Source organism: Leguminivora glycinivorella, chromosome 16 (genome assembly GCF_023078275.1).
Source record: "Leguminivora glycinivorella isolate SPB_JAAS2020 chromosome 16, LegGlyc_1.1, whole genome shotgun sequence".
Classification (NCBI taxonomy): Eukaryota; Metazoa; Arthropoda; class Insecta; order Lepidoptera; family Tortricidae; genus Leguminivora; species Leguminivora glycinivorella.
In genome coordinates this window covers 6,418,394-6,436,339 of record NC_062986.1, presented here as the reverse complement: position 1 = coordinate 6,436,339, position 17,946 = coordinate 6,418,394, and the positions used below count along the sequence as shown (strand labels likewise).

The window sequence follows — 17,946 nt, the reverse complement described above, 5'->3', positions numbered from 1 at the left end:
AGAGTGATTCTAGAGGAAGGTTTACATGTAGGTATAGTACCCGTGCGAAGCCGGGGCGGGTCGCTAGTGCCATATAAAACAAAGCTAAACGTAAGTAGGTACCTAGTCATGTCCGCGGCCGCAGAAATATCCGACACGGGCCTATTCCCAGGCTAGGCCTGAATCTTTAAGCATAATCTTTTACGGTAGGAAAAATACTAACAGCGTATTGAACAATATTAGGTAAACAAAGCTTAAATATAATTTATTATAATGTTTTGTTTTGACATGTCACTTACGTTTTCTTTTCACCGTAGCTATCCATTTAGTTCTTTGATCCAATTTCCAGTGTGCTCTAAGAAACGCATAGAACGTGCAACGACTATTTATGCCATTATTTTTACAATTAACAACAGAACAACATTGATGCCCCATATCAAACATTACACATTGTATTATATTTTATGAGTTTTGATAGATGACAACCACAATCAGTGTCGATTTTGACCACCGCAAGCACTGCGATCGCTTTGCTTACCCCCTCCATGCACTTCGCACGAAGCCAATACAGCCTGGATATAACTAGTAGAAGTAGCCTAATATAATTTTCGTTCTTCGTTGTATGATTTTGTATTGATTCTGTATCGTGTCAAAATAAAATCTACAATCAAAATGATAGAACAGCATCAGCTTCCTTGAAATCCATTTTACTTAAGCATCTCTGCGACGAAATATCTGATGGATTGCAAACGTGTGACTGAGAAGGAAAATTAGGTATAGAAATGATTTTGATTAAAAGTCTGAGGGTCTTTGGACTGTAGGTGACGCATTGGAGTCAAAATTGAAAATTTCAATGGAAAGGCAAGACGAATTATTTATCATGGCATTTAAAAAATATAGCATTTTACATATTTTTAAATTAAAGGAAAAATGGAAAAATCCATACTTCCGGCAGGACTCGAACCTGCGACCTCTGGCCTTGCCGGGCCATCCCGCTTCCAACTGCGCCACGGAGGCCTGCTGGATGTGTGCGAATTTTTCCATGTTTCCTTTAATTTAAAAATATGTAGTATCGCTCGCAGACGTTTCTGCATGATAAAAAAACAAATTTAAAGCATCTTAGTTTTGTATTGCATGTATAAAACACGTCAGACGGCCATTTACTATAGCTTATTCTAAATAATAGTAAGAAGGCCGGTAATAGGGTTTTGGTTCTGTAATTATTGTCAACATGGCTAGATTCACTGGTAGTTTTTTCCCACTCACTGGCCTAGCCAAAGTGACAATCGTTGATTCTGTCGTGTCAATACGGACGAGAGATAGCGAGAGCTAGCTAATATAGCTATGTATACTTACTAATTTAGTTAGTCATCCCTTTAGTTATTCCGTAAGTAATATAACAGAAATATGTAGTTATTTGTTTTACAAGGGGGCAAAGTAGTTGTTTAGCCGCACGTGCCAATATTAATACCAGAGCAAGCGAAGGATTCCAATATTGAACCGCGAGCGTAGAGAGTGGTTCAAAAAGTGGAATCTTGAGCGTTGCGAGGGTTTCAAGGCACGAAGGTTAAACAAACTTTGCCACCGAGTGAAACACAAAATTTTTCACCACACCAACACGAACAAAATATTGACAATAAAACATCAAATTAAATCAAATCCATCAATTTATTCAATATTTATGATTCAAAATCATCATTTATAGGTAAATTCTACCAGCCAGCTTAAGACATCAAGTTAAGATTTGTATGAAATTACTTTGCACTCTTGTGGATAAAATGCAATTTTGCTATCTGTTCGAATAGCAAAATAAGCCTTTAACAGTTGGTGTGGTGAAAAACTTATTATCCTTATGTAACAAATAAATAAATAAAATAATACAATCACTTTATTTCAGACACAATAGGTCCATATAAAATATACAAAAAACAATACATATAAAACTTACACTACGAGTTGCTTCAGTTTTATTTTTACTTTTTATTCTCGCTTTGGTGAACGGATGACCAATGTCGAAAAATGGGGTTACACAGGTTCTCGGAGATAGTGCTAAGTATAAGATTGCCAGAGCTTCTCAATCTCTCCCAAAAACCTGCTACCCGACTTCTGATGATGGCAAATAAGTCAGGCACCCCTGCATCCGCGAACATGCCCGATGCGCTGCAAAACCTGGGTAACCTCAGTATAATGCGAAAAGCGTCATTGTATTGTATTCGCAAAGTTGGGTACTGTCTAAAATAATTGAAAAAATTGTCAGTCAGCAACTGTCTATGTACTTAGAAAATAATAATGTACTACCTAGCATACAGTCCGGTTTTCGTAGTAAGCACGGAACGGCGACTGCCTTGGCTAACGTGACAGATGACATTATCGCGGCATCAGACAGAGGAAAAGGAACTATCCTCGTTTTGCTGGACTTCTCACGTGCTTTTGATTGCCTTAACCCAATACTGCTGCTATCAAAAATGGCATACTACGGTGTTTCCGCACAGACGTGTCAGTGGTTTGAGTCATTTCTGACAAATCGCAAGCAGTACGTGGAAATACCGAATAATAAGGGTGAGTTGTCGCACTCATCTACACAAGTGATCAGTCGTGGCACTCCTCAGGGGTCTATTTTAAGTCCTCTGCTGTTTATTCTGTACACCTCAGACCTTGTAAAAAATTTAAAGCACTGTGAAGCACATTTATATGCAGATGACACCCAAATATATTATTCATTTGCACCAGGTGAACTTAGTTCAGCAGTGAGTAAAATTAACGAAGACCTAAATATAGTGGCGGATTGGGCAATCAAGAATAACCTGGTTTTAAACCCGTCTAAATCCCAGTTCGTAGTAATGGGCACTAAATATCAGCGCTTAAAAATCAAAACACAAAAACCAAGAGTCTGCATTAATTAGGAGATAGTCACTGAAGCAGAACACGCGAAAAATCTAGGACTAATCATTGATGGAGAATTGCGTTATATAGAACATGTAAATATAAATATTCGGAATGCATTCTACAGACTTAAGGTGCTATACAATATCCGCAAATATCTATCGGTTAAAGCCAGGGAAATTCTAGTAGAATCACTAGTTCTCTCACTGTTCAACTATGCCGACATTGTTTATGGACCGAGACTACTAGCTATAACAAAGAAGGCCATACAGCGGGTGCAGAACGCATGTGCTCGATTCTGCTATACAGTTCCATGCAGATCACACATCACTCCATTTCTTAACAAATACAATGTTCTGAACATGGAAAATCGAAGACGACTGCATTTGGCTTGCGCCGTTCGGAAAGTGTTAGACCTTGAAAAACCTCGTTATCTGTTTGATAAACTGAAATGGGTAAACGATACGCGCTTAAGGTCGCTCAGAAAATGCACGAAACTATTAACCCCACTTCACAAAACTGCAGCTTTCAGAGGGAGTTTTAAATTTGCCGCCAGTAAGGTCTGGAATGACCTTCCACCCCCATTGCGAGAACCGTCAGCATTTTTAAAATACAAACAATTAGTTCGAACACATTTCTTAAATATCCATAGTAAATTGTAAACTCCAATTATTATTTAATTATTTATTTATCTATTAATTTACTCATTGGTACCTTTTTCCGTCTTATTTATCTATTTATATATTTATCTTCTCTATGTAATGTCAAGACACAATTAAGTACGCTATTACACACACATTACACCACATACACTACACATACAAACACCACGTACCCCAAAGAGCACAGAAAACCCTACTTTACACATGTTAGCAACGACCGTCCCCACCCCGTCCGGGACCAGTCTGAAAACCAGCGCAGAGCCATTGGCGCTGCACACGCTGAGACTGGGACCCTTTGCCTCATCAAATATACTTGTATAGGTTAACAATAGTTCTTACGTTAAGTTAATAAGTTTAAGTTTGTTTTGTTTGTTATCTTACTTTGTTTGTTATTCTATCCTTTAAACTGTATAATGTAATGTTTTGTATACTTAGTATTAAGATGTGGCAATAAAGATTATTATTATTTTTTTTTTTTTTTAAAGTTGAGAATGCTTTTCTACTGTAGTTAACCCAAAGTTGGCAAAATGCTCGAAACAGAGACACCTTGACACCATCTGTACACCTTGCAAACTTGCGCGCGAGCATGTTACACCTGATAGACAGAGCTCGTCTTTCCCTTTCCATGTCAAGGTCATCTCTTAAGTCACTGCACAAGATGTGTCCGAGGTATTTAAATTTATTAACCACCCGCACCGGTGAGCCATTCAGAACTAATTTAGGTATCCTGTCCGGACCCCTACCAGCCCTAAATACCATCATCTCGGTATTCTGAACATTATTATATTTTAAACCATGAGCAGCTGCATACCGTTCACAGACCGAGAGTAGCACCTGAAGACCACTGATAGACGGACTGAGCAACACCATATCATCCGCATAGCTGAGATTGTTTAAACAAACATCTCCTATATGACAACCGATTCTGGCGCTGCTCAGTTCGCCTATCAGATCATTCACATAGAGGTTAAAGAGGTCCGGAGAGGTTAATCCACCCTGACGTACACCGCAGTCTAGTCTATAATCTCTAGATGTCGCGTCGCCCCACCTAACGCAGTTAGTTTGATTCCCGTACCAGTATCTCAACAGCCCGACGATAGGTTTAGGTACCTTTGTGTCGAGCAATTTGTTCCAGAGAATATCATAATTCACCAGATCAAATGCTTTACTTAGGTCCAGGAAACATGCATAAACAGATGTTTCCCAGTGTTCACGCATCACGTAGCGACATCTAGCGGCGCTACGACTGCAACTCCCGCGCAGCCCCTCTCCGCGCTCATCCTGTGGCGTCCATTCGCATCTCTATACGGCACGATTAACACCTTACTCGTTGCATTTAATATTTAAGCTTATATCGAGCCATTTTACGTAATAAACGTATATTTAAAATTATAAAATAAACGTCTTCATTGAATGGACCCTGGAGACCACCGAATCCTGCACATAAATTGATCCTGCGAGCCGGATACTGCGAGAGAAGTCTGTTCGTCGGGAAGACGAAATACCCTGGCGAGACGACACCAGCACCTCATCAGCGTCTGCAGCAGTGAACGGTCAGGTCTACCAATCCCGTCTATTCCTTTCCTAATCGAACTGTGTTAAAACCGAGTTTTTTGTGCATTCCAGTGCCGCTCGTTACGCAAGCTGCGATTTGTGATCTACCGCGCCCGTTTGGAATTTGTTCACGTGAGTACTTCCAGTTTCTCTTAATCTTTCGAAATGGGTGAGGGGGATGAAGCTAGTGCTAAATTGACTATTCCTTCTGGGTCAGTGTCTCCTAGAAAAAGTCAGGCCACAATTTCAGACCTCCGCAGACAAAGGGGTAATTTGAAAGGTCGACTTACGCAATTTAAAAAGTTCGTTGATTCTATTTTATCGTTGACTCCTTCTAAAGTACAAATCGCAGAATTAAAATTACGTATGCAAGCAGCTACAGAGACTTTTAAACATTTTAATGACGTTGAAAGCCAAATTGAACTTTGCTCCCCAGAATCAGAAGTGCCTGCCAATTCTGAATACGTAGAAACTCTCGAGGAGTTATATTTTAGCACTATGGCTAGCGCTAATTGTTTAATCGATAGTGTGGAGCCAAGTAACGTTGCTATTTCAAGTTGTGACCATGCCGTGAACAAGCAATTTTCAAAATTTAAACTACCCGAAATCAAATTGCCCTCATTCGACGGTTCGTATGATCGTTGGCTCGAATTTAAACATTCCTATGAAACAATGATCCATAAACACTCTGATCTCGACGCGATTCAAAAGTTTCATTACCTTCGATCGTCGTTAAGTGGTAGTGCGTTACAAGTAATTAGTGCGTTAGAATTCACGGCGGCCAACTACATTCAAGCATGGGAATTGCTTGAGATTCGCTTTCATAACCCTAGGCTTTTAGTACACAATCATATTAAATCGTTGTTTAATATTTCAGCCTTAAAACAAGAATCTTCGACTCAGATACGTAAACTTATAGACACCGTGTTACGTAATTTACGCGCTTTAAAAACGTTAGATGAACCTACCGATTCGTGGGATACGTTAATTATTCATTTAATAGTGTCAAAACTCGATACGACCACGGAGCGTAAGTGGGAATCTCACATAGGGTCTATCTCGGATAAGTCGATCAATAATGAGTCTAAGAAACTTAAGCTGGAAGATCTCTTATCGTTTCTCAGAAACCGGGCGGATACGTTAGAAATGATAAACTCGAATCATTCCAAGGCACCGACCGCGGTTAGTACTAAGCCTAATTACACGTCCAATAAACCTACACAAATAGTTAGTTGTGTCTCTGCTACTGTTAATACTAATAAATCAAAGCCGTTCAATAATAAACGTTTCCGAAACTGCGCGATGTGTAACGAAAATCATGCACTTTATACGTGTGTAAAGTTTTTAAATTTATCTGTCCAAGATAGGTTAAATTTAATTCAAAATAAAACCTTATGTAAAAATTGTTTACGCGATGGACATTCCTTAAATGAATGTATATTCGGTCCGTGCAAACAATGTCAACAAAAACATAATAGTTTATTGCATATCGATAGCACTGGCAATGATGATGTGTGCGTGAGGCCGTCGAGTGCGCCTGCACACAGCGCGCCGTTATCAGTGCCGAGTACAATACATCTTCTCATAGCTATTGTGTATCAGCTGACCGCGCGCCTACAGCTGAGTGCGTAGACAGCGCGGAAAGTAGTCGGTTCGTTCCCCAGCGCCTACTTACTACTGCGTTAATAGAAGTAGCCGATGCGAACAATCAGTTCCATACGTGTCGTGCGTTTTTAGACAATGGGAGCGAACATTGTTTTATAACTGAAGCGTTACGTAATAAATTAAACGTTAAACCTATACAGTCCACTGTTCAACTCACCGGTGTTGGTGAAATAGTTACACAGACAAATCAGTTATGCGATGTAACTATTAGGTCTAAAAATTCAGATTATTCCATGTCTTTATCGTGTTTTGTCTTGAAGCGCGTAACAGCCAGTTTGCCCTCGACTTACATCGATTTAGATATTATACGTGTTCCTGACAATGTTCAGTTAGCCGATCCCGATTTTAACGTGCCTTCAGAGATCGATATACTTATCGGTTCTGAAATATTTTGGGATCTTTTAGACGGTGAAAGGATTCGATTACCGACAGGGCCGTACTTAATAAATTCGAAATTCGGTTGGTTGGTATCTGGTCCGATTAATACACGGAACTTGCGCATTAATAATCAAGTCCATTGTTATTTTATTCAATCGATTGACTCTCAACTTAAACGGTTTTGGGAGATTGAGGATATTCCTCAGGTAGATAATGTTCTTACATCTGACGAGCAGAAATGTGAGGAACTTTTTATCAATACGACTAAACGTGAAGAGGATGGTCGGTTCTCCGTCCGAATGCCGCTAAGAGAATCAGCTGATACGTTGGGCGATTCTTATACGTTAGCGAAAAATCGGTTTTTATCCTTAGAACGTAAATTAGAGCGTTTGCCGGAATATAAACGTTTATACTGTGACTTCATGCGAGAATACGAAAATATGGGTCACATGACTCGTGTCGCCGATTATGGTACTCCAAATTACTTCCATCCCCACCATGGTGTCTTTAGGGAGGGGAGTGCCACTACAAAATTGCGCGTCGTGTATAGTGGGGCGGCCCCCACTACCACAAATAAATCGTTAAATAGCATACAGCTGCCGGGTCCAGCACTTCAAAACGATATATTTGCTATTTTGTTGCGTTTCCGTCAATACAAGTACGTTGCTTGTGCTGACGTGGAGAAAATGTTTCGGCAGGTTTTGATCCAACCAGATCAGAGATCCTTGCAAATGATCCTCTGGCGTGAAAAACCTACCGATCCATTACACGTTTATGAACTCAATACGGTTACATATGGGCAAACTAGTGCGCCATATTTAAGTCAACGCTGTATACGACAGTTAGCGTTGGAATGTGGTGATGACGTCATCGCGCGCGTCATTAACCAAGATATATTCGTAGACGATTTAATTACGGGAGATGATGATTTTCAGAATTTACTTGACATATGTCAGAAAACGTATAACGTTCTGCAATCAGGATGCTTTCCTTTACGTAAATGGACCTTTAATTGTGACGTTCCGCAGGAAAAGTCCCGGGAGCATTTTGTAGGCGAGCACACACAGAACAAAACCCTAGGGGTAGGTTGGGATAATACACGCGATGAATTGTATTATACCACAAAAATCGATCCCTTACCTAACACGTCATTTTTAAATAAACGAATAATGTTATCGATTATTTCACAGATTTACGACCCGTTAGGCCTTCTATCGCCTGCGGTGATCATTTCCAAAATTTTACTACAAAAATTGTGGTTAAGTCGTATTGATTGGGACACTCCGGTCCCTGATGACATTACATCGATGTGGAATAATTTCATAAATACATTAAGCCGTTTAAACGATTTACGAATTCCGCGTCATGTAAGGGGCGTGCACACTGCACGCACGGAATTGCATATTTTCTCAGATGCATCGTTGCATGCATACGGCGCGTGCGCTTATATTCGGACGTATGATGAAGGGTCAGATGTCACTGTCAGATTATTGTGTGCGAAAAGCAAAGTCTCACCCCTGAAATCATTGACGATTCCAAAACTTGAACTATCAGGCGCGCTCGTTGCTGCTAAGCTTTATAAGAAAATAACAGATTCCTTAAGGTTAGTGTTCACTAAAGTTTACTTCTGGAGTGACTCAACTATAGTGATTTCGTGGTTAGGTATGTCTCCGCATCTACTGAAGCCTTTTGTTCAAAACCGTGTTACACAAATAAACGATTTAACCGGTAATGCGACATGGTTCCATGTGAGAAGCGAAGAAAATCCTAGTGATTTATTGTCTAGAGGCGTTTCTTTAGATAACTTAATTGATTGCAATTTATGGTGGAACGGTCCCACATTTTTGCACGACTCAAATTCGAATTTTATTAATGACAATATAAGTCAAATTACGACTATCACAGATTTGCCCGAGTTACGATCGACCGCGGTGAGTTTAGTTTGCACTCAGCAAAATGAATTATTTAATTTCGACAAATGTTCATCTTACTTAAAATTAATTCGGATCGGTGCATATGTACTCCGCTTTATATTAAACTCACGCACTAACTCTGAGCGTAAACAACTCCGCCAAACCGGTTCGCTATCAGTGGACGAGTTGGAGGCATCACGGCGTATGCTAGTTAGATTCGCACAGATGCAATCATTTCCGGACGTGTATGATTGTTTACTTAAAAATAAACCGCTTAAGACGAATAGTAAACAATATAATCGTATCTCCGGTCTTAACGTGTTTTTAGACGATCGTTATAAGTTACAAGTGATTAGAGTCGGTGGTAGATTGTGTAATTCAACAAGTTTCGATTACAACAAAAAACATCCCGTGTTATTGTGCAGTAAACATAGGTTGACGGTGTTGTTATTCAAATATGAACACAAGCGGCTGCTGCACGGCGGACCGCAGCTACTCTTATCTACTTTGCGTGAATGTTGGTGGCCGTTAGGTGCGCGAAATTTGGCAAGGAAAATCGTTCGAGAATGCGTTACCTGTATTCGAATGAAAGGTAAAGTACTTAGTCCTATCATGGGTAATCTTATTCTAGATCGTTTAGAGCCTGGTTTTCCATTTATTCGCACAGCTGTTGATTATGGCGGGCCAATTTTCATACTTAATCGAAAGGGGAGAGGAGCTCAGCTGATTAAATCGTATATTTATTGTTTGTTCATATGTATGGTCACACGAGCCGTTCATTTGGAACTTGTTACGAGTCTTTCCACTGAAGATTATTTATTAGCGCTTAAACGTTTTATTAGTAGACGAGGAAAGCCTCATATAATTTATTCCGATAACGGAAAATGTTTTGTCGGGGCTGAAAAAGAATTTTCCACATTTTTAAAAAATAATACGAAGGATATAGTCGATTTTGCTGCTAATGATGGCATTAAATTCAGTTTCATCCCCCCCTATTCCCCCCATTTCGGTGGTTTATGGGAAGCGGGAATAAAGGGGTGCAAATTCCATTTAAAACGGGTAGTAGGTAATGCTAGGCTAACTTACCAGGAATTCAACTCGTTTTTAATACAGACCGAAGCCATTATGAATTCCCGGCCCATTTCACCCTTGTCCACAGATCCTACTGACCTAAACCCACTCACGCCTGCTCATTTCCTAATTGGTCGGCCGCTGACCTGCCCTGCCAGCGAGGACCTGACGGACGAGGAGCCATCCCGCCTGTCTCGCTACGCCAGGATCGAAGCCCTCCGTCAACACTTCTGGCGTCGGTGGGCCAAGGAGTACGTTGCGGAACTCCAGCGACGAACCAAGTGGAAGACGAAGAAGGACGACATAGCCTTAAACAGCCTCGTCCTAATCAAAGACGATAACCTGCCTCCTCTCAAATGGCGGTTAGGCCGAGTCACGCGTCTATATCCCGGAGGCGACGGCGTGAACCGTGTCGCCGACATACTCACGGCGACAGGGACGATACGACGCAGCTTTTCAAAGATCTGCCCGCTGCTATCCGAGCCGGCAGACCACAACGAATGAAGACCATTTTGGGAGCTGGTGCTCCCAAGGCCGGGGGCATGTTCACGCATCACGTAGCGACATCTAGCGGCGCTACGACTGCAACTCCCGCGCAGCCCAGTCCACGTAGTAATTTACACTGTGTTTTAGGCTTAAAATCGCCGTATCTGTTGAGAGCCCGGCACGGAAACCGAACTGAGCGTCATGGATATCTAAATTACTCACCAGTGCAGGCTGTATAAGTCTCTCCAGAATTTTCCCCAGAATTGTGCCCAAGGAAATAGGCCTGTAATTGCTGGCAGATCCCAGGTCACCCGTTTTGTTTTTAACAACTGGAACCACGACGGTCCGCATCATCTCAAGTGGTAGGTAGGAAAGGAATATTTGACGCACATGCAGTATAACGCGCATAATTTGCCATAAATGATATCGCTAGCATACTGCACATGTTCCAAACTAAGTCCATCGTGCCCAGGCGATTTACCCCTTGTCATTTGTGCAACTGCTTTTTTGACATCTTGGGGGTAAACCGAACTGTGTCCTTCATTCCCGATATCACTGTATCCGCTTGTGCCGCCGTAGGCAGCGGGTCAACCTTGAACCTGCCAGCAAACATGTCTGCTATGAGCTTGGACTCCCGCAGACCGTCTACACTAACAGGAAGACTTTGTTTAGGAGTAAGTTTCTTGATGTTACTCCAGAACTTTACAAAGTTCTTTTCTCGTTTGCACGAAGCTAGTATGTCCATCTTGATCTTATCTACATTATTTTGACACCATTTGAGCTTGTTTTTGAAGGTTTTGCGGCTATTCTTCATATTGTCAAAACAAAGAAAGAGCCAAGAATTAAATTTCAAATGATTAACTAACTTTCCACGTTTCCTTGTAAACAAAGTTCCTAATATACTAGGTATAACTTTGTGTACTTTTGAACAATTATTTTCCTTTCTCCCAGTCGTTTCCTGTGATAAAGCCGGGAACGCGCAGTTTTCCTCAATTCCGTGATCCGGTTATCTACCCAACGTCACAATTGCTTACGTAGTAAGCGTATCGTAGCTACTCTCCTTATCGCTCATCTGCAGTGGAGCGACAGAGCCAGACTGTCTTTCTATCGACACGTATCGTCAACGATTGTTACTTCTGCTAGGTCCGGTGGTGTTTTGTACGAAAGAATAATGTAGGATGGTGGTATTGGAAGTATTACCGACGTTTCTAAAGACATTTTAATGTGAATGCTGCATTCATCGGTGTTTTTATGGCTAAGAAAAGAAAAATGTGACATTAAATGACACATTTTTCTTGAGAAAATGAGAAACGTGCTTATTCATAGATTATTCTCAAAATTCTTCAAAAATACTTAATTTTTGTGAGATTTTATTCATGCAAGTTTTCATTTTGTTAGATAGTTCCCACTCGGGTTAAGCACGTACTTGTAACTGCCGATGAATTTTCTACCTCTATATTTAACATTTTTTAGAATAAAATATATCCTATTATATTATATTCTATAATCAGTAAAAAAAAAGACAAGCAGTCCTTCCGTGCGGAAGAAGTGAAACTTCCTAACATAATCTTAAAAATATTTTTTCAAGGGACCATGACGTTTTTGCATTATTATTATTATTTACTAAATATTTTAAATTGCTATTTGCTCAAATTATTGAAAAAACAAACATAAACTCATTTTGCACTCGATCTAAATGTAAAACACACACATTCCAACCAATCATTCCACCATTCAAAACCATTCTTGGCATTCTATTCTGTCACTGACTGAGTGAATAAGTGAATGAATGGAATGAGTGAGTCGCGTTATCAGAAATGTTACGCGCTGACAGATTTTACGCGTTGAGTGAGCGGCATTCCACGCAAAGAAACAATGACTGAGTGTTACGCGCTGTCAGAAGTAGCATTAGAAGTTTTACTTCAAAAATATCTGTATGCGTAGACTAGTAATATACCACTTTGTGCATTGGCCAGCTGTAAAATTAGCCTTTAGATTTAATTTAAAACTTCACATTTTCTATTCCAGCTTCCATTTAGCAAACTGACCACTCAGCGCCGGGCAAATTAATGTTTCATGTAAAAACCGGCCCCAGTGAGATTTTAAATATTGTATCAGAGAAACCTTTTACATTTTCATGCACTCTTTAGACGAGGTAAGTAAGTGCCTTCGAGTGAGTCTAGTGCTTGGTCAAGTAGCTTGCAAGCCGTGCAGTTGTGGTTAGCAGTAGAATGTTAGCCGTATTATTTTTAGCTTTGGTAAAAGCATGGTGGTTTTTCAGTAAAAGCTTTTTTTTATTCCACATGGTGGGAAACAAGCATACGGTTTAAAAATATTTTAAGCGGGTTACTCACGTGTTAAGTCGATATAGCGTTCGACATGTTTCGATCCATTTTCGAGGATCTTTCTCAAGAGTAGCGACCCCGCCTTTACATGTCGAGAGCGCGACGCATACTGCGGGCGCTTGCTCTGTGTGCGCGGCTGCTGAGGGTTAAATATTATGTTTGAGTCTCACGAGAGTTTTATAGGTAGTTAAAAAAGCATACGGTTGATGATAAATATTATAGGACATTTTATTTTCTTACCCCCACCCCTGAGTATGAAACTGGATCCGCCCTTGCCATGGTGTATTTAGATTCTAGCAATACCCGTCACGTAGTCGGTAGTGACTCTGCCTACTAAACCGATGGTCCTGGGTTCGAATCTCGGTAACGGCTTTTATTTGTGTGATGAACACGGTAACACATAAGTATGTTTATCGTCACCTGGCACCCATAGTAACAAGCTTTGCTTAGTTTGGGGCTAGGTTGATCGGTGTGAGATGTCCCCACAATATTTATTTATAATTTGCCTTTATTAATCTGAACGTCTGAACGCAGCTCCGTACTGCGGAGGGCGATCATTCTCACTTAGCCAAAGATTTCTGACCCCCTTCGGGCGCCTCCACGAGCAACATTCTTCACATTGTTAACCAGTTGTTACGCTCACATTATGCAGGATTATTCAGTGTATAACAATTTACTATACGCTGCACTCGGGCAACTTTGACTGGGGGCAAATTTTAACTAATTGATATAATTTTCCATGTTTTAAACTATTTACTAAAGTGACGTATATGTCTACTAAATACGCGTGGCTTACCTACGTACGTGATCAATGGACACTCATCATCGTCATCTATAAGTATAAAGAATATTTATTTTAGTCATAGTCATGCACCTGCAGGTGCACTGCAGGCTGTCGATGATGTCAGACCGCCGATGTCGAATAAAAACGCGTAAACATTTGACTGTATACTGTAAATACATCCATTTACAGAAACACATGGAAAACGAATAGAATACATACAATACAAACAACTAGGTATTTAAAAAGGGTTCCCTCTATTTGGCATAAATTTAATTGTCCGAAACTATTTTCGCATAACAGACTTCGCATAATCGATTTTCGCCGAATGTTAATTTGGTAGAAAACTTATTTGTCATAATCGAAAATAATACGAATATTACTTTGTCCGGAAATAAGTTCGCATAATTCTGTTTACGCCGATTGTTTTTATGAATAAAATTAATTCGCATAATTGTATTTGGTATATTTCTTAAAATCAGAATATCCACCCATACTAAATGCTGTTAAGAGAGTCGGTAAAGGCCGGTTCACACGTATTAAGTTGTCAAGTAATTAACTAAATTTTAACTTAATTTTAAGCGACTTAATTTTAAGTAAGCGTTTACACGTCGTAAACAGCTAAGCTCTTTAGTCATCCTGAAATGGACGACCAACAGCGCGTTCAAGTCATTCATTCAGTAATTACATTCGTATTCAGCGAGGTTTTAGACGAACTGAAGGATGAAATAGACAGGGAAACGAGAGCACCCACAAGACTGGGTGAGAAACTGGATAAGCAGAAGGAATGAATATGGCGCTAGTGCAACTTTGTTTAACATAATTATTCTTCAATAAACTTCACTGTAGTGTCTTCCGACCACTTCGACATTTTTCAAAAAAGATAACTCACGAACATACGATCGCAACCGCTCCGCCAAACTTATACAATTAACTAATATTTAACTAAATCATGCCTGTCCAAACGTATCAAGTGGTAGTTCACGCCCACCTACTTAACCGAAAAATAGACAAAATTCTAATTTACTTGCTTAAGTGCACGCTAAATATTAACTTGAAACTTATTACTAAATTGATTGTTTACACGCTTTAAGTCGCTTAAAATTAAGTTAAAATTTAGTTAATTACTTGACAACTTAATACGTGTGAACCGGCCTTGTAAGTAAGTTTATTTGCAAAGAATAAGTAGGTATAGGCATACATTAGCGTCTTAGGTGGTAGGTGACATTTGGATGCTTATTCTGCTATTTGTACTATACAGGTTTGGTTAGGTTAGAACTGCGACCTCAACAAATAAAACATTTTGTCAAGAATTTCGGTTTGGTTAGGTTAGAACTGCAACATTAATATAGTAGTATTACCTATGATAAAAATTCCGCGTAGTAAATTTCCACTAAACCATGTTATGCAGAAATAATTTATACATAAAAACCATTCGGCTAATAACCTTTATGCATGAAATATATTCGGACAAACAAAAATATGCCTAGAAAAATTATGCGTAACTATACTATGCCATAACAGATTATGCCAAAGGTGAATTATGCCAATATGGATTATGCCAAAAAGAATTCTCGATTGTAAAATTATGCCAAAACAAGGGGAACCATTTAAAAAAATGTGCAAAGTAAACATTGTTCGGTCATTAATAGTTCTAGACTATGGAAAATCTACACGTATAAACAAAAGACGAGCGCTGGCAGCAGCATCCGTACCGGCCAAGTTGCCAGCACGTGGGCAGCACGAAGGTTCGTACCTACTACGTTTCAAGGTAAATATGCGAGTTCAGTATTCTTATCTTTACTGTTCGACTCACTCATATTCAGCATAATAAATATCCACTTCGTAAATTATTCTTTATGAATAAACTAGCTATGATACCCGGCTTCGCTCGGGAGTTGATATGAGATTACGTGGTAGTTTAAATAAAAAAATAAACTATGACGTAAACAGTAAAAAAATTTATTGAAAACATTTTCTCATCATTTACACTACTTGTTTATAAACAACATTTTTTATTTTATTATCCGGGGTATATATATATAAATTTTTCGAATTTCCTACTCTTGAGCAAGCTACATATAGCTGACCGTGTGAAAAGCAGGATTCTTTGAGGTTGATGCCACAATATTTTAAAGTTTGCCCTTGCGCTTTGTTAATCGTGAAACTGAAGGATAATTTAATTGGAAACTGCAATCTTTTAAATTGAAATGGCAATTCAGAAGAGATCAGTGGTATTCTAGGTATAAATACTGTGTGTCCTTTGCACTTTCCAGAAATAAGTTCAGCTTCAATGATATTATTCGATAACTGTTTTACGATCATCCTCGTTCCATTACATAGTTTTGGGGAGTTTAGATTTCTGAGTAGTATGATTGGAGATCCAACTTTCAGACGAAGGCAGTGTAATGGCATTCCTGGTACTTGTAAAGAGTTTAGAAATTCAGTAGGGAAGCTTCGCGCTCTTCTTCCGTTTCATTTCTTCGATATTCTTTTTGTTTCCGCCGTTTCGCTGCAGAACTGGCAAGATCTCCTCCTCTTTTACGTCTAGGCATTGTATTCTGTAAAATAAAATTAAACATACATTTTATAGACAAATATATTGTTACGTAAACGTGGGGTACGTTGAGACAAAGCAAAAATTTTATTTAAGGAAATTACAATTAAAAGAAAAGAAATCTATTAGAATTAATTACACTATTAAAATACTCACATTTGATATTTCACAGTAAAGGCTCACAGACAACTTTTTTCTTCTTCGCTTCAAAATGGAAAATTATTATACACACTATTAAAAATACTCACACGTGATACTTCAAAATAAAGGCTCACAGATAACTTCTTTCCTTCTCGTTTCGAAATCGCTTGTTTCATTGTTCAAATCGAACTGACTCTGGCGGGCGACACCGGGCTCTTATATATTCAGAGAGCTAGGCTCTAGAATATTCGAGAAAGTTTTAGAATATTTTCCTTCTCATATCTTCTAGAATGTTCTCGATATTATCGTCTGCCGTGACAATAGGTTCTGCTGCTGTAGAATACTTTCAATGAAGTTCAACTACTCGACAACAGATGGCGCCACTATACTTAGGGTTGAAGAAGCCCTTATATCTTTAAAAACACGCCCTTTAGGTTAAAACGGGAACTTTCTTGTTCGAGGGGGGATAAAGGGCTATCACACTATTTAAGTCCCTTTAATAAGTTCAAATACTCGATAACAGAACAAATGTAATTTAAGACTATTGAAATTGGAATTTTAAATTTCGCGCCTTTCGAAATGTAACCCAAATAATCGTTGTTCTGAATGAAGTTCAACTACTCGACAACAGATGGCGCCACTATACTTAGGGTTGAAGAAGCCCTTATATCTTTAAAAACACGCCCTTTAGGTTAAAACGGGAACTTTCTTGTTCGAGGGGGGATAAAGGGCTATCACACTATTTAAGTCCCTTTATCGTGCCGGGACTCCTTTTTAAGTTTTATCGGCACGCACACTTTTATCGACTTAGTTTTATTATATATAATGATATACAGCCTGGATATAATTGTTGAGTTTCAACCACTCGTAAAACTTCCAAACTGAATGAAAAATGAAAACATTCACTTTGGAGTTGTACGAGTTGAAACTTTTCAATGATACTGACATTTTCCATACACGTGTAAGCCGTCGAGGTTGAAATTAAAGTATAAAGGCTTAAAAAAAGTTACAACCAATCTATGCTGCAGCGAAGGCTTAAAAAAATAAAACCTTAATAATTGAACCAGGTAGAAACGAAATTCGGGTCGCACGGTATGTCCAATTAGGTTTTTTGGCGAAAGAGTAACATAATTAGGTTGTCAGGGAAAAGGTAAGCATACCAAATACAGGCCAAATATGGCTGCCATTGACGGTCGTAGCATTAAAACTTCGCAGGTATGTACTGGCCTAAGCAGTGTGGGGCAAGTTGTAAGTTTTTGCGTTTCATTTTACTTCAGAATGGCATATAATTAACCGGGCAATTAAAATATTAAACGGGAAGTTATGTCGGGCATACAATAATATAATTTGTCTGTGTTTTAATATTGTGGCGCCAAAAAAAATTATATGAGCCTCAAATATTAAGCATCATTATTATTGAAAAAAACGGCAGCAAATTTCAAGCGACAAAATTATTGCCGAGGAACATTAAACAATACTTTAGCGACTAAAATAATAATTGGCACCTAGTATTGTAATGCGTAAGATTTTT

General features: G+C 39.2%; 1 protein-coding gene across 1 annotated transcript; it reads left to right on the top strand.

The window, feature by feature from the left end:
* Positions 1 to 7,056: 7,056 nt before the first annotated feature.
* LOC125235002 lies at positions 7,057 to 10,700 on the top strand. Its single transcript, XM_048141450.1, has 2 exons — positions 7,057 to 9,626; positions 10,194 to 10,700. The coding sequence occupies exons 1-2, from the start codon at positions 7,421 to 7,423 to the stop codon at positions 10,607 to 10,609; spliced, it is 2,622 nt and encodes an 873-aa protein (XP_047997407.1). The 5' UTR covers positions 7,057 to 7,420; the 3' UTR covers positions 10,610 to 10,700.
* Positions 10,701 to 17,946: the final 7,246 nt, after the last annotated feature.